The sequence below is a fragment of the Misgurnus anguillicaudatus genome, chromosome 8, assembly GCF_027580225.2.
Source record: "Misgurnus anguillicaudatus chromosome 8, ASM2758022v2, whole genome shotgun sequence".
NCBI classification, from domain to species: domain Eukaryota; kingdom Metazoa; phylum Chordata; class Actinopteri; order Cypriniformes; family Cobitidae; genus Misgurnus; species Misgurnus anguillicaudatus.
The window spans coordinates 26,598,771-26,617,815 of NC_073344.2; the positions used below are offsets into that span (position 1 = coordinate 26,598,771).

Here is a 19,045-nt window from a genome sequence, read left to right on the forward strand (position 1 = left end):
TGAGAAACTCTTTGTTTTCTGGGGTGAGGTTTGCCTTGACTGATGTCACCAAACAGATATTTCAGCATTCCACTAATAGCACACATCTGTCTCTCTGTTTCACATGTCTTGTTCCCTTTCATTCTGACAGTGACAAAAGTTTAAAAGTGACAACAAACGTTTAAACAAACAAAATCTGCATAATGGCAACATTTTTTATTTGCTTTTTTATGCAAATGCAATTAACTAATTTGTAACTCTCTGTCTTTTTTTAAAATCTCCCACAGAATGTAATGGACATTCAACAACATGAATATTATTTAGCCTACTTTCAGTGTTACAAATGAAATAGTGAGTGTATCTTAAAATCAATACTCTACTTCATACATGAAAAACATCCAGCTCAACCCAAACAATGACCATCCTGTTGACTACGCCAAATGTACTATTTTGTCCTTTTTATGGCTTTGACTACTTGAGTGCTTCTGAATAGAATAGATGATAAAGCTTTAGCGTAGATTACACAGATCTGTAAACTTCATGTGATTATATTCTGTCCTCTATTCTTGATATCTGTTGATGTTGAGCCGCTGCCGCTTCTCCTCATCTGACCTCAAACATCATTTTCATGCATCTACAAACACAATGCAAATAATCTTCAGTAATGAACACTTTTTGACACTTGCTAGCTATAGACCATCTGTTGGTATCTGTGAGCTCCTAAACATCCTCAGATTAAAAACAGTTCATATTTTTTAGTCTTTTATGTTTAATTGAATGTAAAAATAAACCCACAATCTCTACAATACTCTGCTCATGACTATTTACTCAGTTAAATATATAGTGCTGCTCTTGACCAATCACCATCCAGCATTTCAGAGCAAAAGATATGACTGACATCTGTTTATGGTGGCTTTATATTTACAGTATGTAGTCGTTCTGCTTAAGTAAAATGATTCATCTTATCCGTGGCCCCTTAGTTCTGTGAAATATTATTGTTTCTAGTTTGATATTTGCAGGTATGATAAATATTGATGTCTTTCTTTGAACAGCACCAGACCGCAGCGAACTGGTTTCACATAAATGGGGGTTTTGGTCCCTGAGGGCCTCATTCTGACCTGAGGGGGTTTCAGTCTGGATCACTGTCCAGTCTCTGGACTAATAAAACAATACTAATCAAACAAGTGCTGGTTGTGTACACTAATAAACCATACAAGAGGCTGGGTCTCATTCACTTCTCTTATCTACACGAGGAAACGCACAGCCTGGAAACTCAACACAAACACAGATAACCTAAAACAACTAAAGTGTGTGCCACGCCCACTGAGTGTGACGTAGAACATTTCAAATATCACACCACTGTTTAAACCACGCCCCCGAGGGCTTCATTGAAATGGATAGATTTTTTTCCCGGTTGAACAGAACTGATTCCTTACTGTGCACGAGCGCAAAGTCATCTAACCTTGAAACTCTTGAAAGAGAGAAAGTTAAGGAGTTGTCAGAACCGCAGCGCAGATGATTCAACTGGGTCTTTTCTTGTCGGTTCTTCTGCTTCACTGTCATCACGGAACCGGTAAGTGTCAGTATGAGTACTGTCAGATCTGTAGCAGGGCGTTGCTAGGCTCAGATGATATGAGATGAAATGAGATGGGGATGCTTAGCTTCTTGAGAAACAGTTTTCACAGTGCTTTAGTTGTCGGATTTTACTTTGGTTTGTTTGTCCTTAATAGTGATTGTCTTGTTGATTTTTTTAAACGTTTTTCTTTATTCCCTCACTTCTGCCTCTCATTTCTTCTGTCGTCTTGCGTGTTGGTCAACCCTTACTTTGTGTCTGTTCATTTGTTGCATCTTAATATTTCTCTTTTGCATCTTCTCTATATGTTGCCAGGCTTAATTTATTAACGTTAATTCAATCTGGAAAAGGTTAGGTCGTAAAATGTTCAACAGCATTACTCTTACACACCGTGCATTTATATTTCTCATGACCTTCATTTTATTGATTAAAGTTATTGTTGTCATACATACACAATGACATTGTAAGAAGCTTTAAAGCTCAATAAGTAGTTTTATGGTATTTTTAGCTGATGTAAGATGATGTTCAATGACTGTGTGTTGTCAACAGTGCCACCTGCAGGCGGGAACAGAAACTCAACACAGACGAGCTCCACGGACGCTTAAGGAATTAAATTAATAAGCGCTGATCTACCCCAAACTGACGGAATTTATGTACTAGGAAAACAATTTAGAAGTAATAATAGTAATAAAATCGATAAAGTTAAAATGACGCCGTCGCTGACTGGTTTGGCGCTTTGATGCGCGTTGCTGCGTTTCCAGTTAACCTTTAAATTGACAGTGCGAATTAAAAACACGGGCAATGGAAACACGCCAACTTCGCCAAAACTCCCATAATTTTCAGCCACTTCTGAAAAGGTGTATTTCACAAATCTGCTAAGGAAACGCAGTTATTGAGTGGTTTGACGCACTCTAGGTTAGGGTTAGTCTTGGCACATTGGGTCTGGTTTGACCTGGTTTGTGCAGTCACCGGAAGTGGATGATCCAGTTTTACACGGAATGTAACACACCTGTTCACGTCACGCACAAGACAAGCGGACATCTACATTTAAGTCATTTATTTAGAGCCATGTGTGGAGAGACAGAGAAGAGAGAGAGAGAGAGAGAGAGAGAGAGAGAGAGAGAGAGAGAGAGAGAAATGGGGTCTGTGTTTTGGTTAGGATGTAAAATTTCGTCCAAACAATGAAAATAATCTGCAACTTTAAACAATCACAGTGCAGCTCTAGTTGAGTTTTTTTTTAATATTGATGATTGAATGCTGTTGCTCTCCCTTCCATCTCTACTGTATGATGCAGATGTTGCCATAGAGACCAGTGAGCAACTGGTGGTGTGATTATTAAACTCCGCCTCTGCCATTGTCTTAAAGAGACAGTAGACATGCGTCATGATATTCACTGTTGTTTGTGACTACACAATAAAGATCACTTCAAGCGCACACACACACACATTCTTTCTCTGTCTCAGTTATGGTAGTTAAGCAGTAACTAATGTCATGTGACTGGCATCCTTTATGAGAACAATCTTAAATTCCATTCATTTTTTACCTTACAAAGAATTTATGTGTAGAAGACAAACCTGAGACAGGATAAAAAATATGTATGGCTGTACTGTATCAGTAACTACATAAACTTGATGATTGTAACTCACTGATGTTTCTTGAAAATGTGAAGTAGTAGAAGGGTTTCTGTGATGGTTGGGGTTAGGGACTGGGGTAGGTTAGGAAAATAGAATATACAGTTTGTACGGTATAAAATGCATTACATCTATGGAATGTCCCCACAAAACATGGAAACCAGAATGTGTGTGTGTGTGTGTGTGTGTGTGTGTGTGTGTGTGTGTGTGTGTGTGTGTGTGTGTGTGTAGTTCAGGTGTAACAGTTTGTGTGTTGTGTCACAGGTGCATCAGTGTGCAGTCAGGATCAGTTCAGGTGTGGTAATGGGAAATGCATCACGAGTCGGTGGGTTTGTGACGACACAGACGATTGCGGTGACGGATCTGATGAACTTCTGGCATCCTGCAGTGAGTGTGAATCCTTTATTAAGGTCAAGCTGTGGTGAGAATTTTATTGATTCTCATTGAATTGTATCAGCAGTGAAGTTATTTTAAATGATGAGCAGAACATTTACGCAGAACTGAATCCATGCGGTCTGATAATAATAATAATAATAACACTCTAATGCTGTTCACAGAAGCGAAGACGTGTGTAACGGGTCAGTTCAGCTGCGGCGGGCGTCTCAATCAGTGCATCCCCACTGGGTGGCGCTGTGATGGCAAACCTGACTGTGAGAATGGAGCGGACGAGCAAGGCTGCGGTAAACACGACTACTGTTTTCAAAACACAACTACTCAGATAAAAGCATGAACACAGTTATTTAATACTGTTGTATAATGTGATGTTTTTCATCGTTTCAGTGCTAAAAAGCTGCACGGTGGGCGAGTTTCGCTGTAAAAGCGGCCAGTGCGTGTCGCAGTCGTTCGTGTGTGACGAGGATTCTGACTGTGACGACGGCAGCGATGAAGCTGGCTGCCCCGCCCCCACCTGTAGCCCCGCCTCATTCCAGTGCAATAATTCGATATGCGTTCCGCATCTCTGGGCCTGCGACGGGGAGCCCGACTGCACGGACGGTTCGGACGAGTGGCCGCAGAACTGCGGATCCGGTGCGGTTCAGCCCTCGGCCTGCAAGACTCACGAGTTTCATTGCGCCAGCGGCGAGTGCGTCCACGGCAGCTGGAGGTGCGACGGTGGGTTCGACTGCCTCGATCGATCGGACGAGGACAACTGCAGTGAGTGGGAAACTTTGTTACGATCTGTATTGCACAGCTTTAAAGGCAAAGTTTAACCAATAATAAAAATTCTGTCATCATTTACGCGGCCTCATTTAAAGACAGACGCGATTGTTTACTGTAAAGCACAATCTTCACGCACTTATTTATATTTCATAGAAGAAAATTGATTTTTCCAATTTCCATGTTAGCCGGAATTACTTATCCGGTTTAATGTGATATGAGCATAAGCGTTGAGTTATGTGTTGTCATTTGTAAAGCTGGTTAAGATGATGTTACTGTCACTCTACATATGTTCAGTTTGTTGTTTGTTGTAGCCACGCCCACCTGTCGCCCAGATGAGTTTGTCTGTACAGACGGGACCTGTATCCCTGGAATGCGTCAATGTGATGGGAATAGCGATTGTGCGGATAGGAGCGATGAGATGGACTGTGTCAGTGGTAAGGCAATAATACCTGAATGTATTATCAAGTCATTTCTTTCATGGTTTGTTGCTTTACAGAAGATCTTTATTGTCCTGTTGAGTAAAACCTTTTTAATCAGGATCTCTCTCTGTAGTGAATACTTGCGACGGGCCAAGCAGGTTTAAATGTCAGAGTGGCGAGTGCATTAGCATAGATAAAGTATGTGACAAACAGAGGGACTGCCGTGATTGGTCGGATGAGCCTGTCAGAGACTGTGGTGAGTATTATCTTCATCGTGATGTTTATGTGTAAGCGCTCGTACACGCTAGAGAATGATGTGACAGGAATGTAGCCAATACATAGTGTGTTTTATTCACATCATTCAGAGTCTCGGGTCACATGACAGAAACATTAATAACTCTGTGTGTGTCTGTGTGTGTCTGTGTGTGTCTGTGTGTGTGTGTGTGTCTGTGTGTGTAGCCACTAATGAGTGTCTTAAAGACAACGGTGGCTGTTCTCACACATGTAGTGATCTGAAGATAGGATACGAGTGTTTGTGTCCTGAGGGATATCGCCTGACCAACCAGACACACTGTGAAGGTAAAACACAACAACATCTCTCTCTCTCTCTCTCTCTCTCTCTCTATCTCTCTCTCTCTTTCTCTCTCTCTTTTTTCTATCTCTGGTCATTTACGTGTCATCACTTTGTTTCTCTTTTAGATGTGGACGAGTGTGCAGACGCAGACACCTGCAGTCAGATCTGTATAAATCTGATTGGCAGCTTTAAGTGTGAATGTAATCCTGGATATGAAGTAGATCACATGACTGGAGACTGTAAAGCAGTTACAGGTACATCAATTATATCTCATTCATTCATCTACAGAGGGATTATGGGATTATTAGGGTGCGTTTGCTGCACTATAAATGCAAACATGAGGAGTTAGTTGTAAAAGACCTCGCTCACTGCTAATGAAACGTCATGAATAACTTCAGACAGAAGTGCGTGTGTCAAATCCAGCAGATGGTAAAATGTGTGTTGATATCAATGTTTCTCTTGGCAGTGTCTGAAGCGTATCTGCTCTTCAGCACCCGTCACGACGTGAGGAAGATGATGCTGAGCAGTAGGGAGTACACGTCACTGATCCCACAGCAGAAGAACGTGGTGGCGTTAGACGTGGACATTCCTAATGGCAAAATCTTCTGGTCTGATGTCAGCCAGAAAAAGATTTACAGGTGAGAGATGACACATCAGAAAATATTTTTTCCATGAGCACTAGAATACTCGATTGTGATTGGTTTATCTCATCCTGTTAGTCACATGTTAGGGATGCATAATCAGCAGATCATTGGTTGCTCCTCCACCTCCCATCTTCTACTTTCTTCTGAAATAAATCAATTTATAATAATCAATACTAAGATCTGCTACTGCCCGCACATCTGTGTGTTTACAGTTGTTGTCATATTCATTTGTGTTTGTTACAGCACACTAGCTAGTGACCCCGCCCACAACAGTACTGTGATTGACAGCCATATCTCCACTCCAGAGGGACTGGCTGTGGATTGGATCCATGGGAACATTTACTGGACTGACAGCAAGTTGGGAACGATCTCTGTGGCAACCACCAACGGTTTAAAACGCAAGACTCTTATTAGAGACGATCTACAGATTCCTCGCGCGATTGTCGTCGACCCTCAGAGAAAGTGAGTCCCTGTTATAAAACATAATTCTGTTGGGATGAGCCGAGTGAGGGTGTTTTATTGTAGGTTTACTGCTTTAAATAAGATGTTTTGGTAAAGAGAGAGAAAGTAAATGTAGAGATAAAGCTCACACGCTTGTTTATGCTGTAGTTTTATGTTCTGGACGGATTGGGGCGAATCTCCTCGGATCGAGAGGTGCGGTCTGAACGGTGCCGATCGAAAGCCTCTGGTCACAGAAAACATCGCCTGGCCCAACGGCATCACTTTGGGTGAGACAGACGTGGACTCGGATTGAGTATTTTATGTGAAACCCACATGGATGTTGTGTTGGGTTCTGATGTGTGTGTTTGTGTCCAGATGTGATAAGTCAGCGTCTCTACTGGGTCGACTCAAAACTGCACACACTGTCCAGCATTAGTGTGAATGGAGGAGAACGTCACACAATCATCTATGATGAACAGAAGCTCCCACATCCACTGTCACTGGCCGTGTTTGAGGTGTGTATGACTGTTTGATTGTGTGTCTGTGTGTTTGTGTGTGACATCATAGCTCTGAATGTTTGTCTATGTTGATCAGGAGAAGATCTTCTGGACTGATGTGTCTAATAACGCAATCTGGAGTGCAAACCGCCTGACGGGACGAGACATCACAGCTGTAGCACAACATCTACACTCACCTGAAGATATTGTACTGTATCACAGCCTGAAACAACCGGCAGGTAAGCACACACACACACACACGCACACACACTTACTGATTCACAGCATGAGTCAGTTGTGACTGATGGTCATTGGTGTGTTTGTGTGTCACAGGACAGAACTGGTGCAGAGAGATGGGCCTTGACAACGGCGGCTGTGAGTTCTTGTGTCTGCCGGCACCGATGATTAACACGCGTTCACCCAAATACACGTGTGCGTGTCCTGATCACATGACCCTGGCGGCCGACATGAGGACATGTGTCTCAGGTGTGTTCAGATGTTCCCGCTCTTGAATTACATCACACGGTCTTCATCATCATCCTCACCAGGGTTTCTTTCTCCACAGCGCCTGCAGCCAAAACTACAACCCAGTTACCCACGACAACCAGACCTTCATCTCGACTCACAAAAGAGAGTCGTCGTCAGGACTCGAGCGGATTCACCACACACACGGACTCATTGAGAGGTGAGATTCTGTCCTGCTGTATGATGAAAAACACTTCAACAGTATGCATGATTTCAGTCTGATTGTGTGAAATCATATCTGATATTTATTCCTGATGTTAGTGACATGAGAGAAAACGTGTTTTTCATGTGCAGAGGCGTAGCTTCTGGGATGATGGGGGTTGGTGACCCTCTCAAAAATCATAGCAAGCAATATCAACCAAACCGATATTTATGTGTTTATATATATTTATATGTTGACACTTTAAACCCCCCCACCAATCCTACGGACAACTATTATTTACAGTCAGTACTGATAATAAACTTATTGAAAATTTGATACACGGGATTGTTTGTTATTTATATATATATATACTGTAAGAATGTGATTGTAATGTTCATGTTCAGTAATATTGTATGATCATCATCTATACTTCATAATGTTCATGTTCAGTAATATTGTATGATCATCATCTATACTTCATAAGCTTGGGTTTATATCAGTGCTTCCCACAGGTCTGAAATATACTTTGCAGGGGTAACCAGTTTGTCAAAGCACTTTATCAAAAGCACCTCTTGTCCTCCAAATATTTTATTAATAATACAGACAGTCAGAAGCTTCTCTGTTTTTTTATTTATTAACTGTAACCTCATATTAAATAAGAAGTTACCGAACAGGAACAATGAACTCAAAACACTTCCTTTTAGTTTCCAAGTTTGGCTGCCAGTGTAGTCTAATAGTTCAATTCAAATATATTTAAATAATGCTTTTCACAATTTTGCATTGTTACAAAGCAGCTTTACATAGATTAAAGAAATCACAGGAAAAATAAGGAGAACAGAAAACAGGCAATTAATTGCTATTTATTTTATTATAGTAACACTTTAACTGCTGATGATCTTTCTTACCTTCACAAATGTGGTGTTGAGAGCCAACTACACTTTAAAACAAGCGTCCTCCTGAAGCACACAATAGAAATAAGCACCATACAAATGAAATTGAATTGAATCAAATCAATATGATGCTGTGAATGTCCTCTGCTGTTTCTTGCTCATCTATTTCATTGGCATCAATTTTTCATAAAAATAATCTAAAAAAAAACAAACATTTTATGGCAGGTGAATTTTGTATTGTAGGTCACACACTGAATGTTTTTTTTTTTTTTTTTTTTTTTTTAAGGGAATAATGAAGCACAAGAGGCGGTCTCCAGCCCGTCCCAGCATCTGACTGTCCTCTACGTTACACTTCCTATAGGTAAGTCAGACATCACTGTCACGCGACACACGAGACCCTAACTGAGTAAACCATCTAACCATTGAACCGTCTGTATGTCCTATAGTCGCCTTGTGCTTGATTGTGTTTGGTGGCGTCTTGTTATGGAGACACTGGCATCTGAAAAACACCAACACAATCCACTTCACCAACCCAGTTTACCAGAAAACAACAGATGACACCGTTCACATTTTCAGAAGCCCCAGTCTGGACGGCTACTCGCATCCCTCGGTACGACACGGCAACTAAAATTTCCTTACAATATGATGTACATGTGCTCCCACACACACACTTATACTCGCGTACACACATACACACACACACATACACATTTTAAATATTTTTCATGAATTTCGTTTAATTGTAATTTGTCCTGTCTGCATTATATTTTTATAATATAAAATATGAAACTATTGTTGTTAATGGCAGCACAAATCTATTTAAACATGTTCGAGGTCAAATAATATTGAATTATTTCTTTTCAAGCAGTTTTTGATTTGCTTTTATCAGCTGAACACAAATGAATCAGTTTTTATCTTCTTGTACCAGACTTATGTTGAAGTTTCAGAAAGCTCATCGATCCCTTCCTCATTAACTCTTTCACCGCCAGCGTTTTTTTAAAAAGTTGCCAGCGCCAGCGTTTTTCATGATTTTCACCAAAGTTTAATGCCTTCCAGAAAATGTTCTTCTTTAAATATATAAACATACAATATACCAAATGAAAGAACTAGGGATGCACCGAATCCAGATTTTTTAGGTTCTTAAACGAATCTTAAACGGTGGATTCGGCCGAAACCGAATACCGAATCCTACTCGCATCCACAGTAAAACACATTAATGAAGTAAACAACGTCCACAGCAGTTTATTTTTAATTTTATTTAATTTTAACTGTACATTATGCCAGGATGACAAGTTGGAAAAACTATTTTGACAATTACCATAAGCCTATGCATAATGAAAGCGATGCGTTTGTGACGGACTTTTCATAGAGATCCCATTCAGAGCGATCTTTAAAACAGACATGGACATGCAGCCGCTTGCCAGAGAGCAATACTTCCGGGTTTAAAAAGTTGCGCCACCTGGTGGATAATAGCGGTATTGCGGAAAGATGGAAAATCTTGGCATTGGCGAGGAAGCGTTTTCGCTTAATTGACGAGATATCTCGTCAATGGCGGTGAAAGAGTTAAAGTTATCTAGATGACACGCGTGGGTTAATAAAGAAAAATAAATCTCTGTTTGTTAGAGATTCATATTTAAAGCTGCTTTATGTTATGATGGATGTGAGTCTGTATAGAGATGTTTAATGTGTAACTTTCTGTGTGTCAGGATCAAATGTTCAGTTTGGATGAAGAAACAGCCTGACGTTACGATGGTGAGATGATCCAGGAATCTGTGCTGAAGGTCGATGGAAATGCTGCTCTGAGATTTTTTGAATGAAATGAAGCGAGGATGACGCAGACTTCAGTTTTGTGTTTTATTGAACTGAAGAAACACAAATATCTAATGGCCGAAGACGTTGACAGCACCCGGCGGAAGATCATTGAGCAATTGAAATTCCTCTACCCTTTAAAAGAAATGAAATGCCTGTAATGTTACTGTTTTACTGTGAGCTCAGGTATACGGTCACATGACTCCTGATGTTTAAAGGAAATTGATGCTTTGCACACTACAGAAATGCAGCTGTTTTCATATATAAATTATTTTCTTGTTTGTTTGGGCGGTATTAAAACGATTGTCTTTTATTTAAAGTGAACTTTATTGATTTTATTTATGTGGAAGGCTGACAGCTGTCTCTCTTCTTGCACTAATTTTGTTCAGGTTTTGTGTAAATCCCAGACAAACTGAACAAAATCTTAACAATATATATGTTTTTTTATAAAATTGCGGGGTGACTTTAAAAATAATGAGCGTTTTAAGAAAAAACATAAGACTTTCTTTTGAGGCGGCTGATTTTTCTGTTCTTGCGGTTCCTTCTGTGTAGTCAGTTATTGATGAGATCCATCATTGAAGTCAAACTTGATCTGTTATTGTGTGACTCTCGAATGTTTCTGTGTGTCGTATTTCACAGAATTTTTCCACGATGCCTTGAAACGTCAGAATATACTCAGGTGACACGTTGTTTTGTTTTTGTTTGTTTGTTTGAGACATTGAGTCGTCTGATGTCAGCTCTCCGTTGTTATAATTTTGGAACGTTCACTTCTGTTTCTGATCTTTTTTTGTGAGGCAGGTACAATCTTATCAGATGGTTTGCTGTTATCAGATGTCAAGGAAGAATCTTGTCTTTGTAAATGTTTGCATGTAACATAAGACTTGTAACAAGGAAAGTGTATTTTATTTATTTTGTACATTTGTTCATTTGAAATATTTTTTTGTGGTGTTCGTCGTTCTGAAATCTTCTGCACTACAGATCTTTTCTTATTGAAGGATAAATATAAGGAGATTTGTGCCTGTATTTACATGAATGAAGTTGTCAATCATTTAATGAAGTTTCTTTCTTTTATTGCTGCTGATTGATATTTGAGGTTCATTTTGTTTTCTGAATGTTTTTTCAGCACTGATGGTTTTATGAACAGAATGTTCAGGCTGAACTGATAAGATATTTATCTAATAAAAGTTTTGAAATCTCAGATCCACTGCAGTTTTCTTACAGCTGCGTTCTTATGTGAGATCTTTAGTTTTACTCTGAATCAGTGAAATCCAGTGCAGCTTCAGTTTAATCATCACTTTACAGGTAAAGATCAAATCTGCAACCGTCCCATTAATCGCTATAAACCACCGCCCAGTGCATTCATGATTAAGATACATTAATCCTCATCCTTTAATCTTAGATGATGAAGTAATAATATAAACTCTCTTCTGTCTGTCTCAGGACATCGTGTTCATCATAGAATCTCATGCACTCTTCTGTGGCATGTGGTCCAACCAGATGTTAAACAAATAACTCTTCTCTTCATAGATCCTCATTTTATTATCTACAGTTGATGATAAAATTCACACACAATAAAATGAAGTATCAATCAGTTTATGGTCCAGCGCTGGCGTCATCTGAAGTCCTTCCATCTCAAACATTATCAGTGACACAGTAGGAGGGCATGTCTTGTGTGTCATCTGATCATGTTTGTTTGTGTGTGTGTCTGTGTGTGTGTGTGTACCTGGTAATTATCACGTTGTGGTGACCAATTGTTCCCACAAAGATAGGAATACCAGTACATTTTGACCTCGTGGGGAGATTTGTGAGGTCCTCATGAGCAAACAAGCTTATAAATGAAACAGAATGATGTTTCTTGAAAATATGAAGTAGTAGAAGTGTTTCTGCGATGGTTGGGGTTAGGGACTGGGATAGGTTAGGGGAATACTATATATAGTTTGTACGGTATAAAATGCATTACGTCTATGGAATTTCCCCACGAAATATGGAAAACAGAATGTGTGTGTGTGTGTGTGTGTGTGTGTGTGTGTGTGTGTGTGTGTGTGTGTGTGTGTGTGTGTGTATAAGCACTAACACAAATTAATTCAATTCCACCTGTGTGCACTTTTTACAAGGTTGTGTTGTGGATCTTTATAATGAGAACGTAATCATTATATATAAGCGATATAACAAGCAACCAAATTCAAAGTCCTCAAAACTCCTGCAAGAGATTACTTGTGTGTATTTCTCTGATTTAACCTCATGAACATTTATGACATTTTCTTTTTCAATACATTAAATTGTAATTTTTACATGTGAATAACATTCACGTTACACAACCTGACAAACAGAAGTGTTTTTAGGCCCTGATGTGTTTTTAGTTGATGACCGCTGATTCAGCTACTCGTTGAGACTCCAACACAACCACACCCTGATAGCAAACATACATCTCAGAGACGTCTATTGGATGTACATCTGCAAGATGTATTATTTAGATTGTTTGCTCATCTGCAATACATCTCTGAGACGTTTCCTAAAAGATGTCATAAAGACATATTGAAAATGCCTACAAGTTGTTTTTGATTTAGAATGTATGTAAAGCAGCTCTTTCTAAGACCTTTATAAGATGTTTTTACACACCAGATGTATTCCAGATCTCCAGATCTTTACCAGACATCTTGCAGACGTACCTGTGCTATCTGGGTAGCCTATTCTAGAGATTTATATTTATGTTATATACAGTTAATATTAACATATTTAACAGTTGCAAAATCCTTTGGTGGTATGGGTATATAGTATATCATATGTTGCCATAAATTCCTCATAAGTAAAAGAAGGCCATCTGAATAAAATAATCAGTCCACCAAAATAATATTATTTTGAAAGCAAAGAAAATAGTCTTTTCTTTAAATATTAATGTCCTTATTATTCCAGATAAAGTAATCATGAGGTTAGAAGCTGTGTTTGTAAAATAAACTTCATGCTACTGCCAGAAAGGTTGACGATGAAATGCAGAAAGTTTTACAGGTATTTTTTAATATCAAAATTGCCAACAAAGAACAAATGAACACCTCAGACCAGAACAAATATGAAGGGGAATAATATTTCACACTTGATACGCGTGTTAATAAGTGACGCGGTGAGTCGCCTCTGCAGTCACGTGATCGCGGTAATGTTTCACCTGGCGCTCGGTGACGTCATCACGTAGCGTGCAGGAAAAGGAAAAAAGACCTGCGGAGTCCATGTTAAGCTAAACACCGGAATGTTACAACAGCTACTTAACTAATTGCTAACTAAGTACTTTAACTCTTTTTATAACCAATTGATTTTATAAATATTACGGTATGTCTGCATCTGCTGTGTTCGTGCTGGATCTTAAAGGAAAGGTAAATATGAGTCATAACGAGCGATTATAACGCCTTAATAAACGTTTATATGTTGTGTTTACTTACCAGTTTGATCAAATAACTGTTTATAATCATCTGTGTGGATGTATGTCTACTCCAAAACTAAAACATCAAAGTCAATTTGCATAAAAAACACAAATTTTTAGAAGATGCACTGTAAAAAAGAAATGCAGAATAAAGTTAAAGTCTATTCAACCTACTACTTTAAATTTTGGCTTGTGATAAGTTGACATCAAGTTGAAATTGTTTAACCAAAAATGTATGTTGACAAAAATGCTGCCTATTTTTACAGTACGTGGTTTAATAAAACAAAAACTAATATTTTTAATATTGTATTGTACTGCTGACATCATCATTAGATTGTATTAATATTTTGGAAACAATAGGCTTGTTGGACTTTATGCGGTGCTGCAAGAATCGATAGCTGGCTTACGAATGCAATGCATTTTGGTTAGAAAATTTGTCTGATACTGCGACAAACAACAATGAAATGTCTCGCTTTCATATTTTTTTGTCTAAATCTATAAGGTGCTGATTTTCCGCAACTACAAAGGTGATGTGGACATGTCTGAGATCGACCACTTCTTCACTCTGTTAATGCAACAGGAAGAGGAGGGGCTTCTCTGTCCTGTGATGTCACATGGCAACGTTCACTTCCTGTGGATCAAGCACAACAATCTTTACCGTATCTTTTTACACACACACATATCTATACACACACACATGCTGAAAAATGAAGAGACCCCTCCAGGTTTGCCTAATCATAATTTCTAGATGTATTACGATGTCTGTTGCATTCTAAGGGGCCGTTCACATGTCGCCCCTACAAACGTGTGGAAACACTAGGCGCGCCTCTTTCTATTTCTTTCCAAAGCACTCGGGCAGTTGCGCTCCTAAGGCGTCTGTCGTTATAAACTGCTCTACCTTTTTTCTGCTGAGGTTTCAAAGTAACGGAAAAGGTGAGGAAGCTGGTTGGTTGGTTCTTGTCACATGACCTGCGGTGCGCTTGCGGCCTTTTCAAAAGTTGAGGTGTTTTTACCTCGATGCTGTGAGGAAAGGCCTGGAAAAAAACGTCGCACGGCGAGCACGTCACGACCGCATAGCTTCCATTATGACCGTGTCTACATTTGAAATTACGAACTTGAGCGCACAAAAGATGCAATATGTGAATGGCCCCTAACAAAAGCAAATCTTTTGAGCAACATAAAGTCTCCCAACAGCAATGTAAAAAGTATAAGAAAAAAGTAACACACATTCAGAAAATACCATACACAATAACTCGAGAAACATGCCAATAACAGTAAAAGCATTAGAAAGAAGGTAAGTCTTTAATTGTCCTTTAAAACTAACAAATGAGGGAGCTGATTTTAAAAACAACAGTAGCTCGTTTCGTAACAGATAATGCACGATCTCAACCGTGGCCGCAGAACAGACAACTGATGATGATTTACTCTGAGAGAGACAGAAGTTTTATATGGGCTCAACATAGCTTTAATGAACATCTAGAAGCCTGTTTATGTAAATCTTTATTTTATACACAATAATCAGGACTTTATATTTTATCCTTTATATCACCGTAAGCCAGCGTAAAGAAATGAACGCTGCTTTGATCTCTCTTCTTAGCGCCAGTTAAAAGCCTAGCAGCAGCATTTTTAACGCAATGAAGGCGAGCTATCAAAGATGCATTCAGACCCAGGCATTACAATAGCCCAACCACGTAGAAATAAAAGCTTGAATAAAAGATTCTTGATAAATGTCCTTTCTGGAAAGAATAGATAGATTAATAGATAGATAAAAGGATGATTTCACGACAGCGTTTACTTGTCAATGTTGAGAAATGTTGTCGGTAGTTGACAAAATAAAACAAAAATGCCTGTAAATAGTAATTTTAGAAACATTGAAAATAATCTTGAAGTGGTCTCTTTATTTTTACGACGGCTATATATCTTTATGTGGATATTGTACTTGTAAATGAGTGGTTCTCAAACGTGGCCTCAGCGTGTGGCCTTTCTTATGTAGGGTCCATCACCTTTGTGCCCCCCTAAAGAAAATTGACTTTTTTAGTCATTAGCTCTTCTGTGTTGTTTTATGTAATAAAGTTTCTGAATCTAGCACCATGGTCCCTGAGAAACGTTGTCTATTTAAGTCTCTGTATGGTTGAAATGACAATAAAGCTTCTTGACTTGATCTCAAAACTTTTAAAAACACATTAAAACTGGCGCCTCTGTTGGTCCCTTCAGTTTGAGAAGCACCGTGTTAAATGATGTGTAGCTTATAATGTGTTTGTTAAACTTAACATGAGAATAATATAAGTGGTGGCTACCACAAACAAGAACTCAAACGCTTCTTTGGTTTACGCCTTCCTGTACAAGCTGGTGGAGGTGAGTGAGGACATTAATTGTAATGTAATGATGAAGGGCTAAATGCATTATACAGTTTATATAATAAAGTAAAAGAAATAGCGACGTTGGTCTTTTAATATTTGTTTACCACACTAGTGAAACTGTTTTGATGTTTTTTCTTGTCAGGCATTTTAAAGCAGTTGATATGAATTATGCAGCATGAGTACAAAAAAACTTTCAAGTGAACCGACTGACGAGGTGCTCAGTGTATGCGTTGCTTTATGGTCTGTGGTGTGGTTGATGTTCGCCAGCTACACTTCATCACTTTTGTGCTGTGTCAGATATTATGGACTGTTACCGTACAAATGAAACAATGAAGCGATTTATTTATTTTAAGGAAATCAGAAAGAAAGCGAGTGGTGTGTTTTGATGATGAATGTGTTTGCGTGTGTTGAGGTCTTCACTGAGTACTTCAAGGAGTTGGAGGAGGAGAGCATTCAGGATAACTTTGTGGTGGTGTACGAGCTGCTGGATGAACTCATGGACTTTGGATTCCCGCAGACGACAGACAGCAAGATTCTTCAGGAGTAAAACATCTTTTCCTCTTCATCACTGCTCATGAAGAAGGTCTCCTATTCTTCTTGTGATGATGATGATTGACATCTTGTTGTGTTTTTCTCAGGTACATCACACAGGAGGGCAACAAGCTTGAGGTGGCAAAAACCAAAGTGCCCACCACAGTGACTAATGCTGTGTCCTGGAGGTCAGAGGGCATCAAATACAAGAAGAATGAAGTCTTTATAGATGTCATTGAGTCCATTAATGTTCTGGTGAGTCCACACACACACACACACACACACACACACACACACACACACTAATGATGTTTGTTTGTTTGTGTGTATTTGTAGGTGAATGCTAATGGCAGTGTTATGAGCAGTGATATTGTTGGCAGTATTAAACTGAAGACAATGCTGTCAGGAATGCCTGAGCTCAGGTTGGGTCTGAATGATCGCGTGCTGTTCGCTCTCACCGGCCGTAAGAATCAACTCTTAATTATTAACTCAGCGTTAACTCTTTACATATATAAGCTTTTTTCTAAAATGTGTTATTTTTGAAATATTGTGCTGCTGTGTATCGTATTGGTCTGTGTTTGTCCAGGAGACAAAGGAAAGACCGTTGCCATTGAGGATGTAAAGTTTCACCAGTGTGTTCGTCTGTCTCGCTTCGAGAGCGATCGAACCATATCCTTCATTCCACCTGACGGAGAATCCGAGCTAATGTCGTACCGTATCAACACACATGTAAGCACACAGCCATTCCTCATCCCTTCACACGTTTTACTTTTAAGGAAAAGAAACGCTTACACTTTTATTTTAGAAATGGAGAACAGGTAATTTTCAGAGAAGTAATAAGTGTTTCTTTAGCTCATTGCATTAGCAGTGCTAAGGTCATCGTGGGATAATGTTTGTCCAGAACTGTAAGTGTGATGTTTGTATTGCAACTAAAGCGATTCTTTACGATTAATCCCTTCAGACCCTGCATCCACTGGAATGGACATCACATGTTTTTCAGTTGAAATCAATAAAAATGCTGATCAAAATAAGGCACACAGATTAAACACTAGAGGTCTAAAGGGGTTAACTAGATCTGCTTATTAATGATTTGTCTGCAGGTAAAGCCGCTCATCTGGATTGAATCTGTTATAGAGAAGTTCTCTCACAGTCGGGTGGAGATTATGGTGAAGGTCTGTCAACACGTACTGATGTTTCTCACATTTACACATAATCACTTATATAGAGTTTTATTATCAATCTCTCTCTCTTTCAGGCTAAAGGGCAGTTTAAAAAACAGTCTGTAGCCAATAATGTTGAGGTTAGGGTTCCTGTGCCAAGTGATGCAGACTCTCCCAAGTTCAAAACCAGCACAGGTCACGCCAAATATGTTCCTGAGAAGAACCTTGTTGTGTGGAGCATCAAATCTTTCCCAGGAGTAAAAACTAAATATAAAATATCTGTACTGCCATACTGAAGACATTTTTCCATGACTTTGACACAGCTGAGTTTTATTGTTCGTCAGTTAGGTCCAGTAGGGTTAGCAGGACGTAAACTTTAATCATTTTGTCGCTTTGTAGGGAGGCAAGGAGTTTCTGATGCGCGCCCACTTCGGTCTGCCAAGTGTGGAAAATGATGAGATGGAGGGAAGGCCTCCCATCACTGTCAAGTTCGAGATCCCATATTTCACAGTGTCGGGCATACAGGTCTGGGAATTTTTGCATGTGCATTTGCATGCGTGTTAGCGTTTGCATACGGTCTTTGTCGTCATATTGTTTCCTAATGTGCTAAAGTTTTTCCATCGATTGTGTTAATTATATTTATTGCCTATTTATAAATAATTCGATTTGCTCTTGCGGGTCGATACATGAAGATTATTGAGAAGAGTGGTTATCAAGCGCTGCCGTGGGTTCGCTATATCACACAGAGCGGAGGTGAGCAGATCGGGTTGTGGTTTGTTTATCATCACTGTATAAATATCAGCTCTACAAATGTTTGTATTTTATTCAACATAAATCATTTGCTGTTTTTCTGTGTGTGTTATTTTTTAGATTACCAGCTGAGGACAAACAGCTAATGTGAGCTGCAATGTTTTGGCATTCACACAGTTATGAAAAAGAGAAATGCACATCAAAAAGTTTTTTGTTGGGGGGGGGTAATCTATGCAATGTTTCTATCCATATTACTAATAGAGTTTATTCTGTAAGGAAAAGTAATTACTTTATTAATTCTGATGCTAAATATAAGCATACCCAACATTTCAGTCAATATTAATTTTTACTCGTTTTTAAGATTTTTGCTCCAAAATGATGGAAAATGTTGTACTTTAATATCGCAATAAATGTATTTAAAAGTATTTGTGTATTGTTTATTATGATATATACCCAGACGTGATTGTTCTGACTGATGGCATGTTTAATCGGGTTTTATTATGTAGTTTAGCGGAGGTGGAGAGTGACCCTGACCCGCTCTTTTTACTCT

General features: G+C 39.1%; 2 protein-coding genes and 1 pseudogene across 2 annotated transcripts; all 3 read left to right on the plus strand.

The window, feature by feature from the left end:
• Positions 1 to 19,045, plus strand: part of LOC141365605 (uncharacterized) — a 251,496-nt pseudogene that overhangs the window by 59,563 nt on the left and 172,888 nt on the right.
• Positions 1,377 to 11,482, plus strand: ldlrb (low density lipoprotein receptor b). The gene is made up of 18 exons (XM_055213256.2): positions 1,377 to 1,552; positions 3,448 to 3,570; positions 3,741 to 3,863; positions 3,964 to 4,335; positions 4,653 to 4,775; positions 4,894 to 5,016; positions 5,220 to 5,339; positions 5,460 to 5,588; positions 5,801 to 5,972; positions 6,222 to 6,440; positions 6,588 to 6,706; positions 6,795 to 6,934; positions 7,014 to 7,155; positions 7,250 to 7,402; positions 7,482 to 7,601; positions 8,760 to 8,834; positions 8,920 to 9,083; positions 10,180 to 11,482. Exons 1-18 carry the CDS (start codon positions 1,495 to 1,497, stop codon positions 10,213 to 10,215), a joined length of 2,511 nt encoding a protein of 836 aa, XP_055069231.2. The 5' UTR covers positions 1,377 to 1,494; the 3' UTR covers positions 10,216 to 11,482.
• ap1m2 (adaptor related protein complex 1 subunit mu 2) lies at positions 13,462 to 18,920 on the plus strand. Its single transcript, XM_073870618.1, has 12 exons — positions 13,462 to 13,647; positions 14,197 to 14,353; positions 15,982 to 16,049; positions 16,467 to 16,597; positions 16,693 to 16,840; positions 16,922 to 17,048; positions 17,172 to 17,314; positions 17,686 to 17,757; positions 17,841 to 17,999; positions 18,145 to 18,272; positions 18,425 to 18,498; positions 18,616 to 18,920. Exons 1-12 carry the CDS (start codon positions 13,606 to 13,608, stop codon positions 18,639 to 18,641), a joined length of 1,275 nt encoding a protein of 424 aa, XP_073726719.1. The 5' UTR covers positions 13,462 to 13,605; the 3' UTR covers positions 18,642 to 18,920.